The 19,885-nt window shown below is 44.1% G+C and overlaps 1 protein-coding gene across 1 annotated transcript in view; it reads left to right on the top strand.

Moving 5' to 3' along the window:
• The window catches only part of GTF3C3 (general transcription factor IIIC subunit 3), a 34,409-nt gene that overhangs the window by 12,716 nt on the left and 1,808 nt on the right, over positions 1-19,885 (top strand). Inside the window, exons 8-17 of the mRNA XM_081211326.1 lie at positions 2,260-2,329; positions 3,548-3,651; positions 5,418-5,589; positions 7,319-7,521; positions 10,959-11,060; positions 11,836-11,971; positions 12,497-12,734; positions 12,894-13,084; positions 14,583-14,707; positions 18,436-18,588. Coding sequence (XP_081067452.1) covers positions 2,260-2,329; positions 3,548-3,651; positions 5,418-5,589; positions 7,319-7,521; positions 10,959-11,060; positions 11,836-11,971; positions 12,497-12,734; positions 12,894-13,084; positions 14,583-14,707; positions 18,436-18,588 — 1,494 coding nt within the window. The remainder of the gene's footprint in view (positions 1-2,259; positions 2,330-3,547; positions 3,652-5,417; positions 5,590-7,318; positions 7,522-10,958; positions 11,061-11,835; positions 11,972-12,496; positions 12,735-12,893; positions 13,085-14,582; positions 14,708-18,435; positions 18,589-19,885) is intronic.

Below are 19,885 nucleotides of genomic sequence, written 5' to 3' on the forward strand. Positions count from 1 at the left end.
ACCTTTCAAGCACTATTATACAACGGTCATGGAGAATCCGGAGTACTAGAATTTGTTAAGCATGCTGGGAATTGTAGTTCTGAGAGGTCAGCGCCCATAACAAACTACAGTTCCCAGGATTCTCCATGATGGTTGAAGCAGTATAATAGCGCTTTATGCATATGAGGTGTATGTACGTGACACTCGCCATCCAAGATGCCAGGTAGCAAGCAATACGTTAAACAATTACTGTATTTTTCACTCCATAAGGCGCACCTTTTCCCTTCTAAAAAATAAGGGGAAATGTGTGTGCATCTTATGGAGCGAATGCAGGGGGAGGCAGGCAGGAAAAGCCCCACACAAGCTCCACGCAGCTCTTGCGGGCTTTTCCCCGAGGAGGGAGAAGGGACTGACTGGCAGTGTCAGTCCTCCCTCCTCATAGAAAAGCCTGCAGGAGCCGCGCACTCCTTAAAGGGTGCTGCTTTAGCTGTGCGCAGTTGCACGCATCTAAAGCAGCCAGGACAGCCAGCAGGATCCATCCCGCTGGCTGTCTTGGCTTTTGCCATAGCCGCGCGCAGCCTCTCCCGGCCGGAGAGGTTGCGCACGGCTAAAGAGGAAGCCAGGACAGCGAGCAGGTTCCCGCTAGCTTTGCTCTTTGGGGCTGGGCGGGAAACCCGGGGTTCCCCCAGCAGCCCCGAGAAGCGGACAGGCTTTTTCTTAATTTCCCCCTCTGAAAACTATGGTCAGGTGCGCCTTATGGAGCGAAAAATATGGTAATGCAATGTGTCCAAAATAAAGCCAATTTACTATTTTAACCTCCTGTACAGCCTTAACTCCTGACCATTCAAAACAGGCTGAACAGAAAGTGGTTGCGAAGCTTCCAGAATATTCTTGAGCTTTCATAATTATGCAGATGAAGGAGTTGTACAATAGTCAAGAGGAGCGCTTAACTTTGTGCCCTTGCTGGTGTTGGGAGAAATTTTTTTAAGGGTTGCTAGACTGGAGGTATCCCTCCCAGAAACCCCAAAGGGAAAGAGGCAGTGAAAAGATAGGCCTTTATTGAAATGCTAATGCATTCCGGGGCAGCCTCAAAAATAAGGAGGAAGGCTGCAGAGAACCACATCCAAAGCAATGTTTCTTATACACTTCCAGATCGCACACATGATTTCTGTTCACCAATCTTAACAGTTGCACCCTGTGTCATCATCCTGAACCAATCAAAATCATTTGGCTCTTCAGATCAGCCCTCATCATATGTGATTACATATAATCTTTATTAAGACTCTGTCTAATTTTCCTGTTCTTTAAACGTCTCCCTATATCCTTTTTCACCTGTCTACAAAACAATTCAAGATAAATCACAATGGTCATGCCTGGCTGATTCTCTCTTCATGCATACAATGGCCACCATAGATTATAACAGTTTATTCTTTTCAGAGTTTTGTGGCGGACATTCGCCACATACAGTACCTAAAAGCAGCTAGTTCTCTTCTGTGAAAGCTAGGCAGGCGCAGGCCTCTTCAGTTTAGCTAGGCAATAGGCTCTAAAGAAAATGGAATTGTCAAAACGATCACAGTCTGACGAAATCTCTATTTTCTCCATCGTTGGCACAGCGTTCTTGGCTGAGCTTAGGGAAGGTTGCTGTCCTTTAGTTATATTGAGCCTGAGCAGGGATCTAAGAACCATCTAAGGGGTCAGCAACCATTTCCAGCTGTGGACTGGTCCACCGTCCCTCAGAACATGGGGTGGGCCAGACTATTTTTTTTTGGGGGGGGGAATGAACGAATTCCTATGCCCCACAAATAACCCAGAGATGCATTTTATAATAATAATAATAATCAATAATAAAAAAATATTTATACCCCGCCCTCCCCAGCCAAGGCCGGGCTCAGGGCAGCTAACAACCAATAATAAAAATGAGTTGAATGAATACAACTTAAAAACAAGATTAAAATACAACATAAATCATTAAAACAATTAAAAGGCAGCCTCATCACAGGAGGAGAAAGGAAAAAGAAAGAGGGGGAGGGAATCAGGAAATCAAATGGACTCCAAGCCAAAGGCCAGGCGGAACAACTCTGTCTTACAGGCCCTGCGGAAAGAAATCAGATCCTGCAGGGCCCTGGTCTCATGAGGCAGAGCGTTCCACCAGGCTGGAGCCAGTGTTGAAAAAGCCCTTATTTTAAAAAGTTTCCCCCTCTCCTAAAGATGCCTCCCGCCGCCCCAGGAAAGCTGGTTTTATTTTCAAATGTCAATGATTGCTTTCTATTTTTTTTTTAGGTCATTACAGATTTTTCAGGAATTGTACTGGAGAAGACAGAGGGACCAAACGATTCTTCAGAGAATCAAGGTACAGTACTAAGGTTATCGGTTCCTTCCGCAGTGAGCTGTACCAATGGTACATAATCTCCCCACGTATTCTGGTTTTCTGGTGTGACTTGGAAGATAATGCCACTAGATTCACAATGGCATTGTGTCGGTTCACATTTTGCCTTTATTTTTCAATGCCTTGGAAAACGAACGACTTGGCAGCACATCTGTACTGGAGCCAATGATTCTCTGCTAGATGAAGCATTCTTATTATTTGAGTAGGGGGGATGGAAATTGAATTGCAAGCCCAATTATGTTATGGAGACATCCTGTTTATAGAGCAGTAGATCAGACCCTTATAGCATTTACAGGAAAGGAACTGTTGGTTTGTTTGTTGTTTTCATTTGGAAATTTTATTTCAAGTGCCTTCAGTGACTTAGCTACCCTTCTGGATTTCAGTGTCCTTCAATTTCTGATATTTACCTTTAACTAACTCAGTTGCTGCAAAACAGGTGTCACAATTTACCAGCTAAATGTGAGATCTGCTCCTGCACTGCCTTCCGTTACAAAACCTTGCCTTATGCAATTGGTATACTGACTTTCAGCTGCCATGGGATGGCAGGATAGATATGAAATCCAGTTAATAATCATGTTATTAATAATGAATTTGAACTGTTTCTCCCCCTCCCCTCCATCCCGAATCAGTGTTTTAACTGGACTTTGTCTTCTGTCATGTACTCTAAGCGCAAAATCATTTTAAAATTGGTTATTTAACAAAGCATATATACTTGCGGGTGGCGCTGTGGGTTAAACCACAGAGCCTAGGACTTGCTGATCAGAAGGTCGGCGGTTTGAATCCCCGCGATGGGGTGAGCTCCCGTTGCTCAGTCCCTGCTCCTGCCAACCTAGCAGTTCGAAAGCACATCAAAGTGCAAGTAGATAAGTAGGTACCACTCCGGTGGGGAGGTAAATGGCATTTCCGTGCGCTGCTCTGGTTCGCCAGAAGCGGCTTAGTCATGCTGGCAACGACCCGGAAGCTGTACACCGGCTCCCTCGACCAATAAAGCGAGATGAGCGCCGCAACCCCAGAGTCGGCCACGACTGAACCTAATGGTCAGGGGTCCCTTTACCTTTATATACTGCTTGGTTGTAGTAAAAGCTCCAAGTGAAGGATTGGAGTAATCTGGAAATATAACCTAGGTCCCACTTGTAAACGATACCATGCTGGTTAGAAAAAAAGCCTGTTGTTATCTTCTAGTTTCAGAAAAGGTTACCTGCTCCATACCTGAGGGTGTTCCCATAGACATCACGGTGAAACTTATGGTATGCTTGGTGCACCTGAATATTTTGGAGCCTCTCAATGTAAGTCCAAAAGTGAATGAAGAAAAACAGAGAGAGGTTTTCTTGGGAGTCAGTGAGATTCCAATGAAGTTACAGTAAATACAGGGGTGGGGTTTTGGGGTTTTTTTGCTACTATAAAAATATGATCTGAGATCCAAGCAGCGGCTTGGGCAAATTGTACTAGCTGTGCGGACAGTTTCTCGTTTTAATGTTTCTTTGTAAAGGTTATCCTCTTGCCAAATCACAAATTGTTTTTCAAACTTCCCTCTGCTTTGCCAGCACTTTGTCATAGGGCATTCTGGGACTGCTTTTAAAAAGAGGAGAGGTCTAAAGTCCATTTGAGCTCATGAATTGGATTTTTAAAAAATGATTTTAAAGGGATTTTTATTTTAAAAGGCGGGCGGTGGCGAGGTTCTGTCCATGAGCTATAATAATGCATAGCCTTTATAGCTTTGTTGTGTCAAGGGAAATTAGCACGAGTGTTCTAGAATGTAAGTGATTCAGTCGACATTGGGAATATTTGCACCATATGTGCTATGGCTCATTCCTAGTCCAGCTATACAAGTCTAAGGCATAGAAATGTGGTCAAAGTCTATCATTCAACCTCTGACCCTCTTGCTGTTGTTGGAATCCAGCTCCCGTTATTATTATTATTATTATTATTATTATTATTATTATTATTATTATTATTATTGAATTTATATACCACCCTATACTCGGGAGTCTCAGGATGATTCACAGAATAAAATCAAAATATAAAACCATGAAATACATAATAAAAATAAAAACAACAACTCAATAGCCGCCCCCACCCCCCACTCCGCACATTTTAAAAGGGCATAGGATGTTAATTAGGTCAACCAAAGGCTTGGTTAAAAAGGAAGGTTTTTGCCTGGAGCCTAAAGGTGTATAATGAAAGTGCCAGCCAAACTTCCCTGGGAAGAGCATTCCACAGACGGGGAGCCACTGCAGAGAAGGCCCCATTCTTGTGTTGCCGCCCTCCGGCCCTCTTGACCTTTGACCATGATGTCTGGGGATGAAGGGAGGTTGTGTTGGGGGAGTGTAGGTCCCCTGGCTCAAATCCCCCTCTTCCAGTATTATGGTTTCCTCTACAAGGGTTCTTTGGAAAGGCTTGAAGGATGTATTTCAAAAAAAGTTACACCGGATAGTTTTCGCCACATGGACATTTTTGTCCATCTGATGGGTCGGATCCTACAGGAATCCATCATCCTGCTTATGGAAAATCTCTGGAGAAAAGCGTGCATCTTGCCATACCCTAAAGCAGGCATAGGCAAACTCAGCCCTCCAGATGTTTTGGGACTACAACTCCCATCATCCCTAGCTATTAGGACCAGTGGTCAGGGATGATGGGAGTTGTAGTCCCAAAACATCTGGAGGGCCAAGTTTGCCTATGCTGGCCCTAAATGAGGGCTGTGGAACCTTTGTCTCTTCCGATGTTGTCGGACTCCAGTTCCCATTAGCCCCTGCTTTCATGATAATGGTTAGGGATGATGGGAGCTGTAGTCTTGTAGCATCTGGAGGAACTAAAAGTTCCCCAGTCCTCCCTTAAATAATTAGGGTCCTTTCATGACATTTAAAAAAATTAGTTGGTTTTTAGGAGAATGGGATGCTGCAATACATGGCTGGGATGTTTAGTCTGCATTTAATGTTTTCAATTAGAAATCCAGTCAATCGATCATTTTATTATATATATTTTTGTATCTGTTTACGATTAATGTTTTCGTCTAAATTTTTTGTGCTTGATTTTTTTGTTGTTGTTCTGCCAGCTCCTACTGACCACACTAGTGGAGCAGAACCCCGAGGATATGGGAGATTTGTATCTCGATGTTGCAGAAGCCTTCCTTGATGTCGGAGAATATAATTCTGCACTCCCCCTTCTGAGTTCCCTGGTGTGCTCAGAAAGATACAATTTGGCGGTCGTTTGGCTCCGTCACGCAGGTAACAATGCTGCTGAAATTGCTAGAAAGCTCTTCTGACACACTAGATGGGTCGCATTTCGTAGTGGAAGATAAGGTGGCTGGTTTTTTGGGGACCCTAATACTAGGGGTGCCGATTTCAGGGGTGGCAAGATTCATAGTGAGGCTGAAAGACCCCGTCCTGGATAGATTCAAGAGTCTCTTGCAGAAAAGGATTTTCTTTAGGAGCATTCCTTTTAATACCTTATAATGATTAGATTTTATGTATTTATTAATCCTTATATTTATATGCCACAGGTCTCCTAAAAAAAGCATCATAGCTGTTTACAACAGAATAAAACCAGAAAACCAGAAAGTAAACTAATAAAAGCTAAAAAAAACAAGCTAAGGTGCAAATCTGAATCTGATGTGTGTTGGGAATGTAAGGAAACAAAAGGAACATTTTTTCATATGTGGTGAGCATGCAAAATAGTTAAAGGGTATTGGGAAAGGATATATAATGAGATGTTAAAAAACATTTCCCCCCAAACCAGAGGCATTCCTTTTGGGAATGGTGCAGACGTCAGAAGTACCCATATGTCAGAAAAAATTATTCTTGTATGTAATGATAGCAGCTTGGATTTTGCTAGCCCCAAAATGGCGGGTGAGTGAGGACCCCAATAAGGAAGATTGGCAACTTAAAATGATAGAATATGCAGAACTAGCAGGTCTAACGAATAAAATAAGAGAGTGAGAAGATCAAGTATATAAAGAGGAGTGGGAAATCTTTGTGGAGTATTTGGAAAATAAATGTAAACACATGAAAACAAGGTAGCAGGACTAAGATAAATTCAACAGTGTAATGTAAATACAGGGAGAAATTGAATTAAATTGATACATAAGAATATGCAGGAGTGGAGGAAAATACAGTGGTACCTCAGGTTAAGAACTTAATTCATTCTGGAGGTCCGTTCTTAACCTGAAACACCACTTTAGCTAATGGGACCTTCTACTGCCACCGCGCCACTGCTGCCGATTTCTGTTCTCATCCTGAAGCAAAGTTCTTAACCTATGGTACTTTTTCTGGGTTAGCGGAGTCTGTAACCTGAAGCGTCTGCAACCCAAGGTACCATTGTAGTAATAATTTACTATCTGTACCTCACCATTCCCAAAAGGAATGCCTCTGGTTTGGGGGGAAATGTTTTTTAACAACATTTTTGTCATCTCATTATATGTCCTTTCCCTTGAAAGACCTACATTGGCTCCCAGTACGTTTCCGAGCACAATTCAAAGTGTTGGTGCTGACCATTAAAGCCCTAAACGGCCTCGGTCCAGTATATCTGAAGGAGCGTCTCCACCTCCATCGTTCTACCCGGACACTGAGGTCCAGCACCGAGGGCCTTCTGGCGGTCCCCTCACTGCGAGAAGCCAAGTTACAGGGAACCAGGCAGAGGGCCTTCTCGGTAGTGGCGCCCGCCCTGTGGAACGCCCTCCCACCAGATGTCAAAGAGAACAACAGCTACCAGACTTTTAGAAGACATCTGAAGGCAGCCCTGTTTCGGGAAGCTTTTAATGTTGATGTATCATAGTATTTTAATGTTCTTTTGGAAGCCGCCCAGAGTGGCTGGGGGGGGGGCCCAGCCAGATGGGCGGGGTATAAATAATAAATTATTATTATTATTATTATTATTATTATTATTATTATTATTATTATTATTATTACCCATCTGGCTGGCTTGAGTGAAGCAGCAATTCTTTGCCTTCCTTTCCAGAATGCTTGAAGGCCTTGGGCTACATCGATCGTGCGGCGGAGAGCTATGGCAGAGTCGTCGAACTCGCCCCTTTACACCTGGATGCCAGGATCTCTCTTTCTACCCTTCAGCAGCAATTGGGCCGGCCTGAGAAAGCCCTGGAAGCCCTTGAGCCCATGTATGACCCAGACACACTGGCACAAGATGCCAACGCCGCTCAGCAAGTAAGTGTTCGTCTGTCCTTTGCCCGCCCGCCTGCCTGTCTCTTACTTTATTTATCCTGTATACCTGAAGGAGCGTCTCCACCCCCATCGTTCAGCCCGGACACTGAGATCCAGCGCCAAAGGCCTTCTGGCAGTTCCCTCATTGCGAGAACTTGAGGTTACAGGGAACCATACAGAGGGCCTTCTTGGTAGTGGCGCCCACCCTGTGGAATGCCCTCCCTTCAGATGTGAAGGAAATAAGCAGCTATCTTCTTTTTAAAAGACATCTGAAGGCAGCCCTGTTTAGGGAAGCTTTTAATGTTTAATGCTGTATTGTTTTTAACACTTGATTGGAGGCCGCCCAGAGTGGCTGGGGCAACTCAGCCAGATGGGCGGGGTATAAATAATAGACAATAAATAATAAATTATTATTATTATTATTATTATTATTATTATTATTATTATTATTATTATTATTATTTATTGCATTCCTATCTCAACCTTTTCTCCAAGGAGCACAACAAGGAGTAGTGGTTTGCCATTGAAATTCTACTCAATATTGATCCAGGGTAGATTCCAGTGTACAGTTAGCAGAGTAAAAACTTAAACACGTTGCAGGATTCCCCCAAAATAGACCACAGGCTATTGTATTTCATCCAGGAGAGCTTCACTGCTACTGAAGGCAAATGGTCACAAATCCAGTACATTCAGGATTGGCACCGTTCATAAGAAATCCAGTTGCAGCAGACTTAACTTAAACTTACAATAACTTTTAATAAGTCTAAACCTTAACACTGTATACAGAACACCACACCAGAAGGAAAAGAGATAGAAAGTGTGAAACCCAGGCTCCTTCTGACCTATTTTTATAGTCAGCATGACCTTGACAGAAAGAGATAAAAGAACCAGTTTAAACCAGCTGTGCTCAGCTTCTCTGAAGGAATAACCCAAACACCAGGAACCTTCTACTTGTTTCCTTCACACAGAGAAGCTTCCAGAAGTTTCCAGAACCCTCTTGAATTAAGTAGAATAGGAAGGATCCTCTGCACATCAGATCAATATTTTCTGTACTAAGAAATGCAAACTGACATGGTTCTCCTGCCACACCTCCATTTTATTCTCACAACAATCCCTGTGAGGTAGATTAGGTTGAGGTCCATGGTTGCCCAGTGAGCTTCCTGGCTGAGTGGGGATTCAAACCCTGCTTTCCCAGGTCTGACGCTCTGTCCACTGTACCAAACTCGTTCTCAGTTTAATGTGCCTTCTAGGGGACCTTACAGGAGGAGTTGTTGTTCTTTATTAAATTTATATCCCGCCTTTCATCATAAGTCCTCAGGGCAGTTCACAGAGTAAAATACTGGATTAAAAATCAGTAAAACAATACCCAACCCACTTCCCACAGACAGATTTTAAAAGGCCACAGGCCTGGTTTGAAGAGGAATGTTTTCACCTGGCACCACAAAATATATAATGAATTCCCCAGGCGGATCTCCCTGGGGAAGAGCATTCCACTACAAAAAAGGCCCATTCTCTTGTTGCCACTCTCCAGACCTCACATGGAAGGAGGCACACAAAGAAGGGGTTTCAGATTATGAATGCAGAATCCAGGACGGTTTAAATAGGTAGAGGTGGTCCTTTAGGTACTGCAGCCCTGAGCCGTTTAAGGCTTTATAGGTCAAAACAAAAAAAGCCAATAAAAAAAAAAGTAGAGACATCACCTTGCCAACAAAGGTCCGTATAGTTAAAGCTATGGTTTTCCCAGTAGTGATGTATGGAAGTGAGAGCTGGACCATAAAGAAGGTTGATGGCCAAAGAATTGATGCTTTTGAATTATGGTGCTGGAGGAGACTCTTGAGAGTCCCATGGACTGCAAGAAGATCAAACCTCTCTATTCTGAAGGAAATCAGCCCTGAGTGCTCACTGGAAGGACAGATCGTGAAGCTGAGGCTCCAATACTTTGGCCACCTCATGAGAAGAGAAGACTCCCTGGAAAAGACCCTGATGTTGGGAAAGATGGAGGTCACAAGGAGAAGGGGACGACAGAGGACGAGATGGTTGGACAGTGTTCTCGAAGCTAACAACATGAGTTTGACCAAACTGCGGGAGGCAGTGGAAGACAGGAGTGCCTGGCGTGATCTGGTCCATGGGGTCAAGAAGAGTTGGACACAACTAAATGACTAAACAACAACAGGTCAAAACCAGCACTTTGAATTGGGCCCGGACCCTAATTGGCAGCCGGCGCAATCTCACCAGGATCTGTGTAATATTCTCAAACTATTTTTGTCCCAGTGAGCAACCTGGCTGCTGAATTCTGCACAAGCTGAAGCTTCAGAACCATCTTCAGAGGCAGCCCTGCCACAAGGTGGCTGCTTTACATAAATGGACTCTGTTAGGCAGATTAGGCCACTTCCTTCCCACGGTGCCTGTGGCCCTTTTTATTTGGGGTGGTTTTCCAAGGGCTCAGAGGAAAGAACCTGGTCTGCTGCTTGAGTCAGTTCATGTCAACCGCTTAACGTACGGAAGTGGTTGCCGTGGAGATCGGCTTGAGCTGCCTTCTGCATCTGCGCAGTCACCACACACCCAGCAGTTCAGCATCTCCATGTGGACAGGCCGGCACTTCAGCGCTGCATGAGATCTGTTCGGCCAGGCAGCCAGAAGCACACAAAAGGGAACAATTGTAGGCATCTGTTCCTACTTCCTGTATTGACATTGAGATTGGGACTTGAGAATTCTGATCTAGGCAGTCAGGCAGATTTTTGTGGTTTGCAGCCAACAGTCATTGCATCTCTTTATAGGAACAGAGCAAAATACGAACCCTTTCCTTTCATTTTTACAAACTGCCTTGCTATTTCTTTTTGAAATGAAAGGTGGCAAATCATTTTTTTAAAAAACAACACATTTTTATTTGATTTTACAGATACAAATTTATAACAAAACCAAATACATATCCATATAAAGAGATTTCTTGAGTCTCCCCCCCACCCAACTCCTCCATGGGTCCTCTTGTCAACGTTTTCAACTGCATATTATTTCATAGTCTATTTTTTATATCTATCCATATTGTCCATAGTACATGTTACATTGCAAGTGAGATTAAAATCCTGCTAATGTTTTCATCTGCTTACAGTGGTCTCCTAAGTATATTATGAATTTTCCCCAGTAAATAAACCCTTTTAACAGTAGCAAATATTATGAGCTTTCTTGTTTACATTGCTCTTCTGCATTTAAATTATTTGGAAGATGCTGTGCTGTAATTCAGCTGTTTTCTTTACCATATGGATAAATGCAATAGCTGTTGCAAGTAAAAAGATCCTTCTCTTTCTGGTCCCTCAGTCATTGGGGGACGGAGGGGGACAAACTTCTTTCTAATGCCAGTAGTCTACTGTTAATGTTTGTAAAGTACTAATAGATGGGAGAGAGGACTTTGTGTGATCTAACTTTCTCCATGTGGTGCTCAGGAACTGAAACTGCTGCTTCATCGTTCGACGCTACTGTACTCTCAAGGCAACACATATGGCTACGTTGATTCATTGCTCACCATGTTAGCCATGTTGTTAAAGGTAAGTGAATTATTGCATCTCCTCTTTCACACGGCACACCTTGTGTGGACATGATGACAAATGGGAAATAGGTATTATTAATTTTAAAAGAATGTGTGCTGTGTTTGGTGACCACCTTATAGACATTACCCCTTGTTTGGGCCCAGTTTCGTTGGTTTCATGCAACAGGAACCTGTGGATAATGTTCAAACGTTGACAGGTCTCTGATTCAATTAGGTAAAGGGACCCCTGACCATTAGGTCCAGTCGTGGTCAACTCTGGGGTTGCGGCGCTCATCTCGCTTTATTGGCCGAGGGAGCCAGTGTACAGCTTCTGGGTCATGTGGCCAGCATGACTAAGCCGCTTCTGGCGAATCAGAGCAGTGCACGGAAACACCATTTACCTTCCCGCCGGAGCGGTACCTATTTATCTACTTGCACTTTGACATGCTTTCGTACTGCTAGGTTGGCAGGAGCAGGGACCGAGCAACGGGAGCTCACCCCGTCGCGGGGATTCGAACCGCCGGCCTTCTGATCAGCAAGTCCTAGGCTCTGTGGTTTAACCCACAGTGCCACCCACGTCCCTTTTATCTGATTCAATTACATCAGTTTTATTTATTTTACATAAACCGTATTCGGCACCAGCAGAAATACTGGCACTTTTCAGCTTGAGTTTGGAATACTTTCACAAGTTAAAACAGTTGTCTGTAACTAGCCATGAAATTGACTGCAGCATGGCTATTCAACTAGCTTCCAATGTGCTCAACATCTTTAGACTCTCCTTGACTGTCTTCCAGGTTGCCATGAATCGAGCTCAGGTGTGTTTAATATCTAGTTCCAAGTCTGGCGAAAGGCACCTCTATCTTATTAAAGTTTCGAGGGATAAAATATCCGATAACGATGATCAGGAAACTACTAACTGTGATGCAAAAGGTAACGGCAGTGTGTGTTTTATGTGTTTTCGTTTTTAAAGAAGCGTCTTGCCCTAGAAAGCACTTTTGGCATGATAAAATTGCCTCTTGCCTCCTCTTCCTTGTATGGTGAAGGTAGCGAATCTGACCTCTGGTATATGAGGCTAGGCTATTTCTGTCCTGTAATGTTCTGATTCTGTGTTGTTCTGGAGTTTTGCAGAGGCCTACATCTTTTAAATTGTGCGTTTTTATCAGATCTATATTTCTGCTCTTCAATTGCAAGCATGGATAACTGCCTGGTAGTTCTGTCAGCTGGGTTGGATGCCATTGTGAAGAAGGTTTTCTTCTTATTGACAAGCACCTTATGGAAACAATTGCCTATAGATTATTCCTGCCAACAGTAGGCTTGTCTCCTTCAGATAGTTTTATTTGTATCTTTTATTGCCTTAGGTTTTATTTTTGTTTTCCGCCCTGAGATTGGTCATACTGAATGATGAGCTCTTGATGTTCTGAATGGCTTAAGATACTGCTTATAATTCTATTGCAGCAATATTTGTGGTGCTTACAAGCGTGCTGACAAAAGACGACTGGTGGAGCCTCCTTCTGAAGGCAATCTATGCTCTGTGCGATCTTTCTCGCTACAAGGAAGCAGAACTCCTAGTGGACTCCTCGCTGGAATACTATTCGTTCTATGACGACAGGCAGAAGCGTAAAGAACTAGAATACTTTGGTCTCTCGGCTGCAATCCTGGACAAGAATTTCCGAAAAGCTTACAATTACATCAGGTGAGTTGCTTCGAAGGGCTTCATTGGGCTGAAGGTTGACTGCACAAATAGCACTGCCTGTCTGGCATGCATCTGAACCAGACTCTTGCATTTAGTGATTAAAGGAACGATTCCTTTGGTCACTGTGTGCAGTCCGACTGATGTTTGCTCCCTCCATAGGATAATGGTCATGGAACATGTCAACAAACCCCAGCTTTGGAATATCTTCAACCAAATCACCATGCACTCGCAAGATGTGCGGCATCATCGCTTCTGCCTTCGGTTGATGCTGAAGAACCCTGACAATCATGCGCTCTGCGTCTTGAATGGCCACAATGCCTTCGTCTCTGGTAGCTTTAAGCATGCTCTTGGTAAGAGAACATTAGTATTGCTTGATAAACATCACAAATGCAACCTCTGATGAAGGTGTGTTTTGTTGAACTTCTCCACCCTTGCTTTGGAATGCAGTGTTTCTCAAACTTGGTTCCCCAGACATGGTTGGACTACAGCTTCCACCATCCATCCCTAGCTAGCAGGGTTGATCCAAGTGGTCAGGGTTGATCAAAGTTCTAGTCAAGGGGTCAGCAGACTTTTTCAGCAGGGGGCCTGTCCACTGTCCCTCTGACCTTGTGTGGGGCTGGACTATATTTTGAATTTTTTAAAAAAGAACGAATTCCTATGCCCCACGAATAACCCAGAGATGCATTTTAAATAAAAGGACACATTCTGTTAATGTAAAAACAGGTTGATTCTTGGACCGTCCGCGGGCCGGATGTAGAAGGCGATGGGGCCTTCTAAACATGCCTACCCATGTTCTAGTCCAACAAGAGCTGGGAATCCAGGCTTGAGAAAGAGTGGGCTTAGATAATGTCCCTGATTAGGACACTGGAAGCTCTGCAGAAGGTTGCATGTCTGTGGGTGTGCTCACAAAGCTCTTATCCACTCAGATCTGATGAGCATTGTCAAAACCGATTGCCTGTTAGGCAGATACCTGATAAACAAGACTCTAAACCAAAAGAGCTTTTGCTGTAATTAATCCGTTAGCCTTTCAAAGTGCCGCACGAGGCTGCGTGCTTTTGTTGCACAGCTACCCCTCTGAGTAGAGGTGAAAGGTGATGCTGGTTTGCTTTCATCATTTATCTAATTGATTGATTGATTGATTGATTGATATTTATTACGGCCATTGGCCCGTCACATGACAGTTTCCCACCAACATATATATACTTAAACCTCCAAATCATTTATCTAAATAATTGTTAATGGACATAGCGTAAAGCAGAGCCTATACGTGTGTGAACATTTGTGAAGAATCTACAGGGAGTTTTTAGTAAGTAAAAAAGCACAGCAACTTATGGTCAGGAAAGAAAAGGAGTTTGCTGTTACTCTTCGTAACTCACGAGCTGTGCAAGTTGAACCGTAAGCAGAATGCAGGCGTCTCCCTGCTTCTGTGTGATCAGCACATGCACTCCCACTGACAACAACGCGTGTAGTTTTTTGGCGCCAAAAGGGGGCAGGTGTGGAGGCAGAAAGGGCGGCCGGGAACAGAACCCCTGCGTAAGTAAGGATTCCACTGAATCTGATGCTTGAAAAAGCAGTGTAATCCACCTATGTAAGAAATCCATGGGTTGGATTACAGAGCTGTTATGTTCCCTTTGCCACCTCCACCTCCTCCCTAGTAGGAGCCCTGCTGAAAATGTTCCCCCGAAGGTCAGGGGTCCTGGCTGAATAGTGGGGTGGCTAGGGAAGAGTGGGTTCAGGCAAAGGCAACTTCAGTGAGCTGTGTTCTTTATGGAAGTATCTGAAAGCCTTTTTGTTAAGCATGTGGTTTTGCTAAACAGTATTTCAAAGCCATTCGCTGTTTCCTCCTAGGGCAGTACGTACAAGCTTTCCGTAGTAATCCCAATGAGCCTCTCTATAGCCTTTGTATAGGCCTGACTTTCATCCACATGGCCTCTCAGAAGTATGTGTTAAAAAGGCATGCACTTATAGTACAGGTGAGTTTATTTTATTTTTATCCCACTCTTCCTCTTGTGTGGCACATGCTTGCATAGCATGTTCTCGTGCTATGATGTTTTAAATATTCTGTTGGGAGCTGCCCAGAGTGGCTGAGGAAACCCAGCCAGATGGGAGGGGTATAAATAATAAATTTTATTCTCTATCTATCTATCTATCTCTATCATGTTGAGCGGCAAGGGTTGAAATAGGTCTTGTTATGGTTTCTCCTCAGTGCAGCTTACTTTGAACTCATTATTGATCATTTTGCTACAGTTCTACACACACGTATAGCTATTCTCTCTGTTTAAACACTTGGTTTGCTGTGGAGAATATACGGCTTAAGTACATGGTGGGCAAATAGCCTTGAACATTTTGTGTTGTTTCACCTCTATACCATTTTTCTACCACAGCTATGAGCACCCAGAATGTATTTTCTGCTGGGATTTAGCAAACAGACCTTTGCAACCATAGGTCTCTTAACACACGAATTGTACTGGAAGTACTAAAAACAAACCACTGTAGGCTTCGTTTTTCTTAACTACATAATAATTTTATTCTGCCTTTTCCCCATTCAAAACCAAAGCAGAATTTTCTTCCCTTATATTGATTTTATAACTCCTAAATGCCCTAAGATTAAGGCTGCAGTTCTGTTTTCACTTCCTTGGGAATGGATCTCATTGAACTCAGTGGGATTTACTTCCGAGTACAGAATACGTAGGACTTATGTACAATACTTATGTACATCGTTTTGAATATGTCAACAGAAACCTAACAAAATGTTGCTGCTGTTTAAGATTCCTAGCTTACTGCCTAAAGACTAGGTTAACATATATAGAGATGGAATGCAATCCAGTCCCAGTGAAACACTTTTTAAGTCCCACTGATTTTTAGGGGAGAGGATTTGATGAATGTGAGCTTAACTCTCTCCCATTCCAGCTAACGAGAATGAAAACGTCTATGTCTACACCTTGACTGGATTGTATTCTACCTTTATACAGCTTGAAAACTATTTACCTGTTTGGATTTTTAGCCTTCTCTGAGTGGAATAGCTGACAGAACAAAATACTGTACATTATATCAAACTCTGGCCACTAAATCCTCACTCAGATCTTGCTGGTATGAGCAAAGGATTTTAAATGTTGCTGTGCGAGTCTATTCTACTGCTTGTCTGTCACCTTGGCAGAGGAGTGTGTATTTTGCTTTCTCTTGGGTTTTCTTTAATCCAGTTCTGTTTGTTCCATTGGTCTCTTACATTTGGATGTGGCCCACCCTTCTGGATTTAAGTCTGAAATCACAGCAATCAGTCCCATTTTGGATGTAATTTTTGTAGCAGAATGAGCACTATTCACAGTGCTCATGGCAAACAAGATAGTTAGGCACTCTTGGCTTCCTTGGTTACAGGGATGCTGAGATTCTTAAGAGAAAATGGGCATGTTAAAAAAGGAGATGTCAGGGCTGCCTCAGGTCTCAGCTCACAAAAGACCAACGCCAGGTTCTTCTTATATACAAGGATATTTATTGCAGTTCATTATTGGTTCCACAACCGAGGCGCGCAGCCCCGCGTCTCTTAGCCTAGACGTTTTAAGTCCCCTCTGAATCGGTCTCGCCCCTGCACCAGCTTAAGAGGCTTGTGCTAGTCCACCTCTTCCTGTCTTTCCTTTTCCGCAGGGTCTTTCTGCCCCCCTGGGTTCCTTCCCTCCTGCTCTCTCCTGAAGCAGATTCCTCAGATGCCTGTTCCCCCCTCCTTCGTGCTTTGGGGCCAGGCTCCTCCTCCGGGCTTTCTCCATTTCCGCGCGCCTCCACATTTGAACTTGGCGCGCGTTCGCTACCCCTGACCTTCCTCTTGACACTTACACTACTCCCTGTACTACTCTCCGCCTCTTCCGGCAGGACGTCCTGCCCCGATCTCCTTCCCGTCTCCTTCCTGCTCCGCTCCGTGTGTCACACTGGGAACTCCACTCTCTTCACTTCGTTCTTGCTGGGAAGCCGGCCCCGATCTCCCACTCCCACTCGGGGTTTCCCTGCTGCTTCCCTGCTCCTGGCAGGTCCCCCCTGTGACCCCCCTTGGCCTGACTAGGGGCGCCCCCTTCTGGGAATCCTCCGATTCATTTGAGAGACTCATGGAAGACCTCAAGTCATTGTCATCCTCTTCCTCACTGTCCTGTGATTCTTCCCCATCGCTCTCCGTCTCCCCCCTCACCTGTGCCTCTGTCTCTGAACCCCTGACAGGAGACTTTTTAAAAAATGGGCATGTTAAAAAAAGAGAAAATGGGCATGTTAAAAAAGAAGGGAGACTTGACAACTCAAGCATTGTCAAGTGAATTTGGCCTGGTAATTATCATTATGGTTTTAAAGAACTCTTCCATGAGTTTTATTCTCCTACGTCAGAAGAAATAATGTCTTGCCGGGTTTTTTGCTTTGTTTTCCCAAACAAATTGGGACTGCAAGTACAGTTATGTATTAAGATTTGTGGCAGGATGCAGAGAGAAGAAACATATGTATTGGAATTGCTGCTTTGTGGGTTTTTCCCAAAAGACCCAATAAGCAAACAAAATGATCAGAATGCAATGTAAGATGGACTACAGATAACATTGGGCAGGATCCAGGGTGAGGAGGTAGGGCTTGTGTTTTATCTTCCTAGGGCCACAGTCAATCTGTTTTCTTCAACTCCTCATCCTTGTACTGTATGCTAGCATCTGACCATAGCTGTCAACCGTCCCTTATTTGGAGGGAAACTCCCTTATCCCAACGCCGTTTCCCGCTACTGTCCCAGATTGATGATATCCTGTAAATTTCCCGGGTTTCAAAGGAAGCAGCTCCTCTCCCTCCCTCCCTACCGGCCAGGGAGGAGGGAGGCTCCAACTGTGTTGCTTGGCTGCGTTGCTCACCCAATAAGGAGTCTAAGAACGACTGGGGGGGGTGGAGCTTGCATGCCTTGTGCCGATCAAATCGGCCGCGTTGCCTGGGGACTCACCTTTGCTCAGTGCTTCCCAGCGGAGAGGTGACGGTGGTTTTCCTTGCTGCATCCCCTTTGCCGGGTTGCTGCCCTGTGGGAACCACCGCTTGAGGCTTCGTTTGGCTGCTGGCTGACTAAAATCCCTTATTTTGGCTGCTGGTCCCTTATTTTTGAGGCTGCTGGTCCCTTATTTTCAAATCTGTAAGTTGACAGCTATGCATCTGACCAAGTCCTAGTTTTGAGAGTTGAGAGAATGGTGGACTTAAAAACAGCCGCCTGCTCATCCAGAGAGAATGGCCCTGGGAATCCTTTTGACTGCCACTGCAACCTGCTCTTGACTCTTTCAGATTATTTTAATCTTGGACGACATTTTTAAACAACATGGGAATGGCTGGTTTTAAAATTCTATTCTCATTCCAAGTACCTTGGTTTTGGAACAGCTTAGTTCCCGAACGTTTTGGCTCCCGAACACCGCAAACCCAGAAGTGACTTTTCCGGTTTGCGAACTGTTTTTGGATGCCGAACGTCTGATGGGGCTTCCAATTGGCTGCGGGAGCTTCCTGCAGCCAACCAGAAGCCATGCTTTGGTTTCTGAACGTTTTGGAAGCTGAACGGATTCCGTTTGACTTCCAAGGTGCGGGTGTATTCGAAGCTGGGGCAAGAAATCTTATTGGGGGCAAAGGCAGCTCTACATTCGATTTACTGCTCCTTGTTCCTTAGAATTTCTGGTTTTCACACGAGACCTTTCTCCCTCTCCCACCTTGTACACAGGGCTTCTCATTCCTCCAGCAATATCTGAGCCTCCGTGGTTCCTGCCAAGAATCTTTCTACAACTTAGGCCGTGGCCTTCATCAGTTGGGATTGGTACATTTGGCAATTCACTATTACCAGAAGGCACTGGAGCTTCCCCCTCTGATCCTAGAGGTAATGTATGGAAATCTTAGCCCATTACAATTGAAACAGACACTTGAGCCAGGCTTGCAAAGTGCAGGGTTCTCCATTAATGGTTTTAGCATGCTATGCTCCATTTCCTGACATTGTGGAAGGCCAGGGGAGGTAATCCAAAGTGGTACCGCTTTTAATAAGAGATGCTAAAGATTTGCAAAACAAATAAATAAATTAGAAGCATAAAATGTAATTTTGGGTGGGTAGCTGGAAGGTTTCTTGCTGAAAAAGCAGGGCAAGCTAAAAATGCTAATACCGCCAATCCCAAGAGACAGCAAGGTTGAGTTTTGTGCCCAAGGGACTCCATTCGAAATGGGTTATCGATAAATTGATGCATTTCATGACCGGGCCAGACCTGGTTGCCCAGTCGTATTTGAAAATCACGACCATACCAAGCAAATGCAGGCAAATTCCAGCTCTCTCTCTCCCCCACCTGCAGCACTGGCTTTGAAGATGGCAAACCCGTCTCCTAAAACAGCACATAATTCTGATCACTAAGTCTTGAATAAACGTTTGCGGAATTAAGACAATAACTGCCCTCCAAGGACAGGAAATCTATTCTTCTATGCATTGAAAAGTTGACTTTTGCATCTCATGGAAGCTGCCGGGCTTCAGTTTGCATGTTGCACTGCTTTGAGATGAGTAGACCACTAGTCCTATCTGAAGTGGCCTTAATGTTACTGCTGCTGGAATGAAAGGAACAGTTGGCATTTCCTATGAAAAACCCTGTCCTTCCATTTCCCTAGCAGGTTGTGCACTAAGGAGGAGCTTGCTGCTTCAGAACTTACTTCATCCGCCACACGAAGACTCAGCTATGTTGCTGGGCTTTAAAAAATATTAAGTTTGACCATCTTGACACACAGTTTCAGAGTCATCCCAGGGGGTTGCCTGCCTACCACTTTATAATTTCTCGAGAAGTGTAGCAAATTCAAAATCTGTGTTAAAAGAGAGCTAACTACCAGCACTTGCCTTCTGAAAGAGGGTTTGAGACCTTTCAGAACGTGAGCTTTGGCAGGCTGGAACGTCTGCGATAAAACTGCTGGATTTTCAAAAAACCTAAGAGAGGTATTCTTGTATGCAACCGCAGCGGCTCGTATACTTGTGGCAAAGGGATGGAAAGATCACGAGGCTCCAAAAATAACAGATTGGCAAATCAAATTACAGGAATTGGTGGAGACGGCTCAATTGACTAGTAAACTCAGAGGAAACTCCAAGCAAAAATTTGCGGAAAAATGGGATGGTTATAGATATGTTCAAAAATACAATAATAGTTTTG

Source organism: Podarcis bocagei (assembly GCF_964188305.1).
Source record: "Podarcis bocagei genome assembly, chromosome: 1".
Lineage (NCBI taxonomy): Eukaryota > Metazoa > Chordata > Lepidosauria > Squamata > Lacertidae > Podarcis > Podarcis bocagei.